The sequence below is a fragment of the Peromyscus californicus genome, unplaced genomic scaffold (assembly GCF_007827085.1).
Source record: "Peromyscus californicus insignis strain IS unplaced genomic scaffold, ASM782708v3 Scaffold_6__1_contigs__length_162567912, whole genome shotgun sequence".
NCBI classification, from domain to species: domain Eukaryota; kingdom Metazoa; phylum Chordata; class Mammalia; order Rodentia; family Cricetidae; genus Peromyscus; species Peromyscus californicus.
In genome coordinates, this window is record NW_026294584.1 from 16,229,384 (window position 1) to 16,242,588 (window position 13,205).

Genomic DNA, 13,205 nt, shown 5'->3' on the forward strand with positions numbered 1-13,205 from the left:
ATTACAAATAATGTTACATAATATGTTTCTGAAGGCTGCCTCACACAGTCAGGATCCTTTTGTACATTGTGATTTCCCTAGGTCCTTCATTTGTTTCCTTTGGAGATACTCCTTCTCAGATAGGTGTTAAGCACTGTCCTGGCCATCAACTTCAAATACCCTGCTGTGATTCAAGATAACAGCCTCTTCTGAAGTCAGCCTCAGAAGAAACAGCCGAGGACCACCAGCAAATGTGCATTTGTTCTACAGATTAATAACCAAGTCCTACAATTAAGGCTCTAATTGTAGAAAGCTGATGAGAGAGTTGAATAATTAAAAGACAGATTATAAATTACTAGGATGAACAATAATGATGTAGTTGGATTTTTTTTTTTATAATTTCAAACCATTGCCATATAACAAAAGTTTTAAAAGGAACTACAAGGTCAAATTCATAAGTATATTTACATGTCGTTACATGTGAAATCTAAAGATTGCCTTTAGTCTTAAATGTTTCTAATTACATGAGACAGTAAAGGAATCAGGGCTAGGGAGATGGCCCAGAAGTAGAGTATACACTGCTCCTAGAAATGAATGACAGGTAGTAAATGTGGGTTCCTCCTATGTGCCAGGCCTTGTGTCCAGTAGGGATGCACCGAGAGGAGAAATGTCCTGTTCCTTGTGGAGCAGGAGGTTGGCAGCCTACTCTCCCTTCATCTCCCCAACTCTCCCCCAAAGCACAGGTGACCTGTGCCTTCAGGATCAGTAGAAACCGTAGCAGGCTTTTAAGTGTAGAGAGCAGTGCTGGGGAGGCCTGAGAGAGGGTTGGGGACTGAGAAGGGACAGAGGAGTTGACTCTTTTTGAAGCTCTGGAGAGAAGGAGTCTAGACTCAGTGCACCTGACAGCACTGTCTACAGCCAAGGGGGTCGAGCTGCGAGGCTGCAGGAGTGTTGGTCCTGGAGAACACCCCTTCTGTGCTGCTGATGTCATACAAAGAAAGAGCAGTCCACCTTGAGTGATGCCGGGAAGGAAGAAGGAAGGACGGGGCTAAGAAGGATCATGTGGGATGGAAAAGGACCCCTCACCTCTCAGCTACCGACACACCGATATAAAGGGGGGTGAAAGTGTCAGGAGAGAGGACTCTCAAACTAGGACTCCAGTCCACTAAATAAGCGAGGAAAGGACAAAGGAGTGTGCATCTACAAAACATGAGAAAATAAGAATCTGCACTTCAGCTAATCATACGAACCAGAAACCCACCGTGAAACTAGAGAAAAACATAGAATACTGTGATATGAATTAATTTTTTTTTCTTCAGCCCTTTGGACATATGAAACAATCAAACAGAAAGCCTCATTGGGTTGAAAATACCAAAGCACAGCAGAAAATATGTAAAAAGAAAAGAGAAAAAGAAATAAAGTGAGTGTTAATTGAACTCTTGAGAAATATAGGCGATAAAAAAAACCAAAATAAATGAAAGCTAAATCGCAAGGTGTCCAGGGGAAATTAAAACGGTAGGCAACTGCACATTTAATACCTATAATAAATGTAAGTGGCCTATTCCCATCAAGTAAAAACAAGACATTGGCAGGACGGGATTTTAAAACATATGGTCCAGTTATATGCTGTTTGTAAAACTTCACCTCATTATGGTAGTATTGGTAAGATAGACGAAAAAGGACCATAAAAGTTCCACTGTGTAAACAATCACTTTCAAACTGGATGAGCCATACAAGGTTAACAGCAGAGCAGTAAATACTTCCAATAACAAAGCAATATACAGCCATAAAAGGGTTTAATTCACAAAAATCAAAGCATGATAAAGGTGTGTGCAATGAACATCAGCACTTCAAGGGCTTAGGGAAGCCGGGCTGCCGAGATGTTGCATTAGACAAAAGGCATATGCCCTCAAGCCTGGCGTTATGAGCTCAGCACCTGGGAGCCATGCGGTGGAAAGAACTGCCTCCTGCAGGAAGGCACCCCACCTACACATAAACGCTCGTGTACTTGTGCATACACCCTGGTTTGTTGTCCATTGCTGGGATGAACACTATGCCCAGAAGCACATTCTGTGGGAAGGGCTTTCTTCCATCTTATGGGTATAGGTCCATAACAGATGGAAGTCAGAGGAGAAACTCCAGCAAGGCAGGAACTTGAAGAAGTCACCATGGAGAAATGCTGCTTACTGGCTTGTCCCTGGCATCTGCTCGCCCAGCTTTCTTAATGAGCCCAGCAACACCCGTGTAGGAATGGCACCACTGGCAGGGGGCTGGGCCCTCCTCTGTCGGTTAGCAATTAGGAAAATGCTCCACAGACATGCCCACAGTCCAGTTTGACTGAAGCGACCCCCTAACTGAGATCCCTCAGATAACTGTGGGCTATGTCAGGTTGACAGCTGAGGCTAATTAGAACATAAACACACAAAGTAAATAGGTGTAAAAAAAATATAAGAAGCAAAAGGAAAAGAACACCTAGAGATCCCAAAAGATACTTTGATTTCGCCACCATTGTAGTTAGGGACATTAACATTACACTCTCAGTAATTGTTAGAACTATTATTCTATTCAGAAAGTCAATAAGGATTTAGAAAAACTCAATTATATTGTGAAGCAATATGGTTTAGTTGATATTTACAGGACTTCCTATCCAGTACTAGTAGACTACGTGGAACATATGTTATGGTAAACCATGTTGATAGTAAATAATCCTCATTTAAAACAAACTTCAAGCATGTAAAAGAATTGAGGACTGGTGAGAAGGCTCAGTGGGCAGAAGCACTTGCTGCCAGGTCTGATGGCTGAATTCTGTCCCACAACCTACTTGGTAGAAGGAGAGAGCCAACTCCTGCAGATTGTCCTTGGACCTCCACACTTGTACTCTACACATACATGCACTCACATACACAAATACATTGTAATTCTTTTCATTGGAAAGAATCGACACCACAGTAGGCATGTACTCTGCACTCGGTGGAACCTATCCAGAGACTACTAATGATGGACAGTTGAAGTAAGTAGTTGGGAGAGTTTCATCTAAATGAAAATCGTGTTCTTCCACCCATTATTCTGAATTGTTATTGGCTGAGAACGTGGGAAATGGATATCTTTCATCTGACAATGACCACATGGATAATGAAACATGCTGTTTGGTGGGAACTGATGGTAAATTGTTTCTCTGTCCACTTTTATTTTACAGCTTCTCTATTGAAAGGATTAAAGCACGCAAACATTGTGCTGCTCCATGACATCATCCACACCAAGGAGACACTGACGCTTGTCTTTGAATATGTGGTAAGTGAAATAAATAAGATTTTAGGCTAGCTAAATAGAAATAAAATACAGTGATAGGAGTTGATTTCTAAATTGCTGTACCGAAATGAGTGATTTTTCTGAATATGTGCAGTATTGCTTTGCATAAAATAATGGCCCTGTGAGAGTTTTTTTTAATATGTTCTCTTAAAGAACACCCAGAAAAATGTTAAGCTCCATTTTGTTAGGTATATGATTTATTTATAGCCTACTTGTTACCAGTGTGCTTAAGTTGTGATTTTTAGGCATATCGAAAAGGATGGTGACTATCAAAGGAATTCAGAGGCAACACAATATATTTTCCTTGGGATTTCCAAGTTTTCCTCCCCAGTTATTTTGGCCATGAACTAAAGCTTCCAATTTGTATCACATACCATGTAACAATCTTCTGTGTTGAGGGTGTCACTGCTGGAAGACCTGAACTTCAACTGGTGATTAATCTTTCTTCATTTTCCTCAACTAAAACATATGGTGTTTGTGTAGCACCGTCTCAGCATTTAACTGTGGAATCATGAAATGTAACCATGATAATTAGCATCCCAGTTTTCACAGATGGATCTGAGAACATGTAATTTATAATATACAAATGACACCGGTGCCGACTTTTTAGTGTGAAGAATAGCTACCGGGATTTTGAAGATTAAGTAAGGTCTCATTTTTATAATTACCACACTAGTTTTTTTTATTGAAATAATTCCCATTTTTCCTTAAAAGTGTAAAAGAATGAATATTTGAATCATTTTTGTCTTCTTAATGTCTGCCTGTGTCTGTTTATCATTTGAAAATTGTTGTCACATGAAGAAGCCATTCATCTTGTCTATTTACATATAAATGATAGATACATTTGAATAATATGGTAATGTGGCTACAAGGACAGCTACTACTAGCGAGTTGCATATATTACATGCTACGAAGAATGGAAGCAGATTCACACATCAATGCAAATATAATTTCTTTTGTTTCCTCCATCATTTGGAGTCAATAACGTATTGAGCTGACTTAGGCTTGGAATTTTCCATTCATGTTTTCTAGTATGTCTGATTTACATATTTCAATAAAACCTAGATTTTTCTATTTTTATTCACTATTTCCCATAATGCTTTACAGAAAGAGTATTTAATGATGTACTTATTCTCTCCCTCAAATTGAGCAACTAAACTAAAAGAAAAAAGCAATGTTTGGGGCACCTAAATTAACACACTTCATGTTTATTTCCCTGTACAGTTCACTGGTGTGTAGTTAAACACACACATATGTATATGTTAATTAAATTAATATATACATATATGCATAGATGTACACATAAACATGTGGCTTTTTGGTATGTTCTGAAATCAATATCAAACATTGCAATCGAAACATTCCCAAGCTTTATAATATTACCATTAAAATATAAATATTTTATACCATTAAAATACCATATAAAATCATTTATAATGATTTTAAAGTTGATGATATAAACTTATTTTCTAATCAGCATTAATTCTGTTGCTCCATGTCACTAATAGTATTTCTTGCTGGTCCTGGCGGCACATATCAGTATTCCCAATTTCTCAGGAGACTGAGGCAGGAGAGTCATAAATACCTGGCCTGCCTGTACTAGAGAGCAAATTAAAGGCCAGCCTGGTCAACTTAGCAAGACCCTGTGTCCAAGGGAGTGATATGGAGAAATGCAGCTCTGGGGCAGAGGACTGTGTCCATTACTGCTCTGTTGCTATGATAGTGTACGATAACCAAAGCAATGTATGGAAGGGTTTATTTTGACTTAGGATTCCCGAAAGGGTGAGTCCATCCCGGGGTGAAGCAAGACAATTTGACAGTTTTTGAGACACTAGTGTGTCTTTGCTTTAATAGTAGAATTCCATTTTTAGTTGGGGAGGCATGGCAGCAAGCAGCAAGCACAGCGGCAGGAGCAGGAAGCTGAGGGCTCAGACCATGAACTACAAGCCCAAAGGTGAAGCAAATTGGAGTTGTGGTGAGACCATGAACTCCCACAGCCTGTCATTAGTGATGGACTTCCTCCAGTCAGGCCCCAGTGCTCCATAACCTCTCCAATCAGCGCCACCAGCCGGGGTCCACATGTTCCAATCTGTGAGCCTGTGGGGGGCATTTGTCATTCAGACTACCACAAGTTCATGCTTCCTCAGTAAAAGACCTTGGACTCAATCTCCACTGCCACCTAAACAAACATACAAAAACCAGAAGAAAACAAAACTTTTTTGAAAGGACGTAAGTTATGCAATGTAGGAAAAATCAATATGCCATACTCTTAAAATCCTAAATGTAAAGATAAAGAAAGACAGTTTGACAATTTTTTGGACACTATTCTATCTTATAATGTTATAACATAAATGTTAAAATTGTTTTCAGTGGCTTTCTGAGGTATGCCTATGAGCCTCACTATGCACATATAATGTATTCTGCCCTTGTCTTTGACAGAGAACTCTAATCCTTGCTCTTTTGTTTTATTCCCACAAATGACATTTTAGGTTTCTGAAAGCCTTCTGAGGGCCAGAATAATGAAATAAGTGACTAATTGTTAGTGATATGGAAAAATACTCAAGGAAATGGCTTTGGAGATAATTAGCCCAGGAATTCAGGATAATAGAACTCGGTTGATCCTCTCAAGTACCATGAAAAGTTTCTAAATCATTCTGAAACTGAGTTTCCTACTTACTGTCAAGGTGTGCATATGGAATGATCTGGAAACTTCAAGGCTAGGGCTTGTTGGCCACGGGCTTCCCAGGTGGCTTCTATCTCAGCAGCAGGTCACATGGGCCTCTGAGATGTGTGCTTCTGGAACTGCCTTCATCCAGGAGATGAGAGATGTACAGGGGAAGGATAAGCAGGCTTGGAAAGGAAGCTGCTTCTTAATGGTCTACGATACCGGTGTAGCTCTCCATATTTCAGGTGTGGGTTTAAACTTGAAAGAGGGAGACAATAGCGTTTAGAATCATTGGCTCCAGAATACTTGTAGCTTTGATAATGCTAACAAAATTGTTCTTCTACTTTAACAGAAAGCTTAAGCAATTTAGTTTTTTATGCTCCTTTGTTGTTGTCAAAGACAAATGGGTGCCACATTGTGTTTAACAGTATGATGAAAAATGTGAGACATATTCCATAAGTGGAAATAAGAATATTAATAGTAAACACAATTATATAAATGTATGTTGCCATTAATTTCATAACTATTGTGTTTTGCCTTAAATTGCAAAAGAGCAAGCCATCTGGAGCATCATTTTTCATTGCATATTTAATAATCGTCTACAAAAAGAAGCAAAAGCCAGGCATGGTGGAAAATGCCTTTAAACCCAGCGCTTGGGAAGCAGAGGCAGGCAGAGCTCTCTATCAGCTCAAAGTCACTTGGTCTACATAGAGAGTTCCAGGCCAGCTAAGGCCACTTAGTAAGATCCTGTTAAAAATAAAGAAATAAATCATAAAATTGAATGAGGTTACCAGACATAGACAAAGTTTCGATTTTACAAGATATATAGGTTATAGAGGTTAATGTACAACATGGTGCCTAAAGTTAGCAATATGATATTGTTGGCTTATAGGATTTGGTAGGAGACCAGATATTACCTCAACTATTCTTGCCACCAAAACATGAATGAGCAAATGATGCAAGGATGTAGGAGATGGCCATGTCTATTACCTTCATTGCCTTTTTGTGGTGATGGTAACATGGATATGTACGGGTGTCCTGAGTCCTCAAAATGTGTGTGTGTGGTGGTATAAATAAAGTTGCCTGGGGTCAGAGCTATTAGAGCCATAGCAAGTGCGTGGCAGTGGTGGCGTACGCCTTTAAGGACCTGGAGGGTGGTACATACAGGCAGTGACGAGGCAGTCACATGATTGGGTTTACAACCAATGAGAAGCCAGAACAAGGAGACTATAGAGACAGACACACAGGAAGTAGGGCTCTCTTTCGGAGAGCTCTCTGGGCTGAGGAGGATCCCTGAATCAGGAAGGGTGAGGCTCTTGACTCTGACCTCTTGGCTTTCTTCTCTGAATCGGCTCTGTGTTTCTTGTTTGATAAAACCGTTGGCTACATCTACACTGAATTACATCTACGTGTGTGTGTGTGTGTGTGTGTGTGTGTGTGTGTAAATGTTAGTATATGAGTTAGTGCTCAGAAAGCTGCCAGTGAAAGGAGAAAAGCCTAGAAATTCATAATGAATCACAATAAATTAGATGTGGTCATTTTATTTCTCCTACTATGATGTAAACCACTGAAATAATCCAAACTATTATGGAACATATTTTAAAACTTAAAAATATAAGATTTCTCCTCATGAGAAAAAGACGATGTAACCAAAAATCATGTAAGATGATTGAAAGATGACCAAAAATACCATGATGTGTTTTCATAACTCTATTAATTTTATGAAACACTCTCATAAGTGTTGTCCACTTAAATTGTGAGATTTTGATGGTTGTTACTTTAACATCCTAAGTCTTGGCATAGTTTTTCATGCATTAGTCATTAACTAGGACTCGGGTATAAATTAATGTAGACTGCAGAATAGAGATCCATGAATGAAAACTAGGACATAGCCCACTTCAATGGTCACAGTGCTGAGGACACACCCTTGTATGAAATTCATCCTGATTCTAAGTGAGCCAAGTTAAGGCAGTGACTACCTCTCTAGTGCACACCAGACTACCTGACACATCAGAAATCTAATTAAATGTTTTTGTGTACACACACACACACACACACACACACACACACACACACACACACAGAGAGAGAGAGAGAGAGAGACAGAGAGAGATACAGAGAGACAAAGAGAGACAGAGAGAGAGGAGGGAAAATTTTTATCACTAACTCATAAATCATCATTTAACTCATATTTTGTTTTTCTGCCTAGTTGATCTACATTCCAGCTGTATTCCCTATGTTTAAACATTTTTTTTCTACCAAAGCAAATGTTCTTCTAAGTAGAAAATAGAGAATGAGTGTGATGCTTGAGCAGTTAGAGCAGCTATAGACAACGCATGGCTACAGATTCATAGTTGTGTCCGGGGAATTAAAGAAACTCTCTGTTCAAAATGAACGTGCCAGTCAGAGCTCCCTATTGCAAAACAGAACTTCTCCTTGGCTGACTCAGAAAGGCAGGGCTTGTAGCTGGTATTGTGGCTAGCAGCCCTGATGATTGGACTTTAAAAACAAGAAAGATGTCAGGTGACTCTGGCCAGTGAGAACCAGAGCAAGAACTATGGCAGGGAGGTATGCACTGAGCACCTGCTGCCATCACAAGTGTTAAAAACAGACTCATCTCTCAATTGCTTGCTTCCCCGGCTTCCCCGGGTTAATAGATATCACTGCTTTGCTAATGATGTCAAAATAACCTCTGCAGCCTCATTGCTTCTTTGGGTTGTTTTCATCCAATGATGAGCTAGAATTGTTTCTATAGAGTTGGCTGAAATGAAGTCACATGTCATGTTTTGACTGTACAGGACCCCACAGGACTGTGTCCAATGTTTATAAGGGCAGACAGGTCCTGTTTCTCATGAAGATTCACAGAATAGGCTGATCATAGTGGTGCATGCTTTTAATTTTAGCACTCATGGTGACATAGACAGAGATCTCTGTGAGTTCCAGCCAGTCAGTGCTATATACTGAAACCCTATCTAAAAAAATAAGTAAGTAAATTTACAAAGCACAGCAGTAGTTTTCCCAGCACACAGAGTGCGTTCCAATATAGAACATACTTCCCTTGGCTCCCTGAACCATCTCATAAGCAGACATTAGTTTAACTTTATCACGCAGTTACAGATAAGAATATGAGGTGAACACAGGTGACATACTCACATATCCTCCCTTTATGACCTTTGAGTGATTATCTAAATTGGAGATAGTTGAGAGTGAATCTAGTTTTTAAAATGTGCCTTAAAATAGGTCTCTGCATCTATAGGTATACAGGATAATAAGACCATTGGCAGAATTCCAAACTGTATTTTGAAATTGTTTTGATCATCTTCGTTCTCATTACGTATTATTTGATTGTCCTAGGATTTGATTTGATTGTTCTAAGAGCTCTAATGAGATCTGAACAAATAGAATGGCCATGAAACCTGCTTGTCAGATCACCATGCTTTTCTGTTTATGTCACTTCAACAGCTTTGCCCAAACCTATTGATTAATGCATTGGCATGATTGAGGAGTAAAGTCAATTGGGGAGTGCTAGAGGGGACTGTTCTTGACCTCATTCTCCTTATGTCTGAGTTAGAGATTCTGATAAAGAAGTGATAATGATGTGCTTGACCAATCTGTGTCTGTCATAGGTAGTACCCATAATTAACAGAGTGATGTAATCAAGGGTCAGAAAATAGTCTGATGAAATTATGAGTCCATCTTTCAAGGTAGATTCTGTGTAAAACAGTGTACTTGGCTATTTCCTAAAGGACAGTTTGGCTATATGTAGAAAAAGACAGTGCAAGCACATTTACTTACAAATGATTCATGTAGAACAAGACTGGTAATTTCTTTGCTCCAGTGTGAGCTGGCACCGAGATGTGACAGCAGACGATAGCCAGTGTAGGGTGTGTGTGTGTTGACAGGACCTGGAGCAAAGCAGAGCTGACACCGGTCGACTAATGAGATGACAAGGCAGCAGCAGTAAGAGTGATGGGAACCACGCAGAAAGGAGAGGGGAACAGTGCCTGTGCTCCAGAGAGGCTACAGAAGCCAAGTATTAGACTTCCAGGAGGCCCGTTATAGCTTCATTTTGGAAAGAATATTCCTGTGCTCTGTTTCTAGTAAACTAAACTTGTTGTTTTAGAGTGTAAGGGACACTTTATCACTAAATGTGTTCATTCAACAGGATGAATAGAACCACATCTGAAATTTAGTGTGGGTTGGGGTATGTGTTTCCTAACCTGTCCTGCATGCATTGCACTAAAATTTTATTGAGTGTCTTAGTACATGGAAGTCATGGTCCTACTGGAACCTTGGAGTACTCATAAGATCCCTCTGTTTTGCTGATAAAGAAAACCAGGTTCATTCATGTACTTCCTGCGCTTTCCAGTAGCTGTTTCCTGTCATCTTTCGAGTCTGTATAATGATAGACAGGGCCTACTTGCCATCAAGATTCACGAAGCAGGCTTGTTGCAGTGTTAATCCAGGCATCTCCAAGTTAGTTAGCAAAGGACCAAGTTTCACAACTTTTATGTAAATTTGTCTCATTTGGCACCACCATTTTTCATAAGCAAACTAAAATTTTTATGGTCCTTCACTTGAACAGTGATTAGTTGATTTGTCCTATAGCTTAAATGGGCTGTCTTGACAGACCCTTCTCTTTTGAGTCTAGAGATACAAATACCCAGCCCTTTATCACCCTAGCGTGATGGTACACACTCCGAGCACTTGGGAGCATGATACAAGAGGACCACAGATTGAACGCCACTATGGACTCTATGGCAAGAGCCTCTAAACAACAACAACAGCAAAACCCATACAGAGTAAACAAAATGCATGTTTGTGTCTGCAGTAAGCCTGGTGATCTTACGCTAGGTGATGTAGGTCCACAAGCCATTTGAGTTTAAAATTGCAGCCACACTTCTCCATATTGTGGTAGGACTATGGCATTTTGGCAACTTGGTGAAAACAGTTGACAGCCTGCCTTGGACTCAAAGACTTTCCTTTATAAAAGATTTTAAGGAAGTTTTTATTTTATATATGGAGAACTAGTTATGCTAGTGATTACATATTCTGGCCGGAAAAGCTGTCACTCAGAAGGGAGTTCCGAATGTGGAAGAACAGATGCGGGCCTTGTGGCTGGCCGACTGCAGGCAGTGTGAGATGCAAGGATGGGAACCACAAGGAGAAATTGAGGAAATGAAAGGCATCAAGCTAGCTTTCAATCAGTGCTCTCTGATGAACTCCTGTTTTCTCTAATTGGTAAAACAAAGTCAATTAACTTCTATTCTTTCCTTCCCCTGGTGCCTTTTCTCATCTAATAAACCATTGTAGTTTCTTTCAGTCATTGTCAGCTGTGTGTTCACTGTCGTGCTGGATGTTGGGATTGTAGTGCTTTTTCTTTGTTCTTGTGTCACACGTTCTGCATGGTGGTGTCCTTTCATGTGGTTGCCAGCTGTATTGCATGCCCTCAATCCTAATTCGGGATCTTAGGTTCTATGGTCTAAGATGGAAGTGAATGTCTGATTATCTACAAACAGTTATATGCATATTCCACCATATTTCAAACCATTTTCTTTGAATACATTCTGCCTCTGTAGATGTTTTGTTTTCATTTTGAATTCTCATTTTATTTTATAATTCTATCATTTAAACCACAGGCATTTAGTAGTGGAGAAATCACAGGGAAGATAAGAGCTATATTAAAAAAAAAAAAGAGGGTTTCTTGGGAAAGAAAACAGTTTTAATTTTCTTTTCCTTACCAGAAATACTGTTTTCTCTCTCTCTCTCTCTCTCTCTCTCTCTCTCTCTCTCTCTCTCTCTCTCTCTCTCTCTCTCTCTCTCTCTCTCTCTCCTTCCTTCCTTTCTTTCTTTTTGATTAAGAGATTTTCTATTGATTTTACATATCAACCACAGATTACCCTGTCCTCCCTCCTCCCACCCCCCAGCCTTGCCCCCCCAACTCACCCCCCATTCCCACCTCCTCCAAGGCAAGGTCTCCCCTGGGTAGTCAGCAGAGCCTGGTATATTCAGATGAGACAGGTCCAAGCCCCTCCTCTCTGCACCAAGGCTGAGCAAAGTGTCTCAGCAGAGGCTCTAGGTTCCAAAAAGCTGGCTCATGCACTAAGGACAGGTCCCTGTCTCACTGCCTGAGGTCCCCCTAAACAGTTCAAGCTAAACAACTGTCTCACTTATCCAGAGGGCCTGGTCCTGTACCATGGGGGCTCCTCAGCTATTGGTTCACAGTTCATGTGTGTCCGCTAGTTTGGCTAGTTGTCAAGTACATTTTCCAATCATGGTCTTGATGTCTCTTGCTCATATAATCCCTCCTCTATCTCTTCGATTGGACTCCTGGAGCTCCGCCTGGGGCTTTGCTGTGGATCTCTGCATCTACTTCCATTAGTCACTGGATGAGGGTTCCATCATGACAGTTAGGGTATTCGGCCATCAGATCACCAGAGCAGGTCAGCTCAGGCACCCTCTCGACCATTGCCATTAGTCTGTAGTGGAGTCATCTCTGTGGATTCCTGGACACCTCTCTAGCACTATGCTTCTTCCTATTCCCATGGTGTCTTCATTTATCATGGTATCTCTTTCCTTGTTTTCCCACTCTGTTCCTGATCCAGCTAGGACCTCTCACTCTGCTAAACTCTCTTTCCCCGACCCTTGCCCTCCATTACTCCCCCACTCCCAGTTTGCTCATGTGGATCGCATCCATTTCTCTGTCGCTGTGCCAGCCCTGTGTCTTTCCTAGGGTTGTCTTTACTAGCTAGCCTCCCTGGAGCTGTGAGTTGTAGTCTGGTTATCCTTTGCTTTATATCTAGTATCCACTTATGAGTGAGGACATATCATGTTTGTCTTTCTAAGTCTAGGTTACCCCACTCAGGATGATATTTTCTAGTTCCATCCATTTGCCTGCAAACCTCATGATGTCATTGTTTTTCTCTGCTGCGTAGTATTCCATTGTGTATATGTACCACATTTTCTTTATCCATTCTTCAGCTGAAGGGCATCTAGGTTGTTTCCAGGTTCTCGCTGTTACAAATAATGCTGCTATGAACATAGTTGAGCATGTGCCTTATGGTATGATTGATCATTCCTGGGTATATGCCCAAGAGTGGAATAGCTGGGTCTTGAGGGAAATTAATTCCAAATTTTCTGAGAAAGTGCCATACTGATTTCCAAAGTGGCTGTACAAGTTTACATTCCCACCAACAGTATAGGAGTGTTCCCCTTGCTCCACATCCTCTCCAACATAAGCTGTCTTCAGTGT

General features: G+C 40.5%; 1 protein-coding gene across 6 annotated transcripts in view; it reads left to right on the forward strand.

Annotated features, from left to right (window-relative positions):
• Positions 1 to 13,205, forward strand: part of Cdk14 (cyclin dependent kinase 14) — a 587,756-nt gene that overhangs the window by 266,174 nt on the left and 308,377 nt on the right. For all 6 annotated transcript variants that reach the window (XM_052720087.1, XM_052720086.1, XM_052720089.1 and 3 more), the window contains one exon: positions 3,176 to 3,270. In XM_052720087.1, the coding sequence (XP_052576047.1) occupies positions 3,176 to 3,270 (95 nt within the window). The remainder of the gene's footprint in view (positions 1 to 3,175; positions 3,271 to 13,205) is intronic.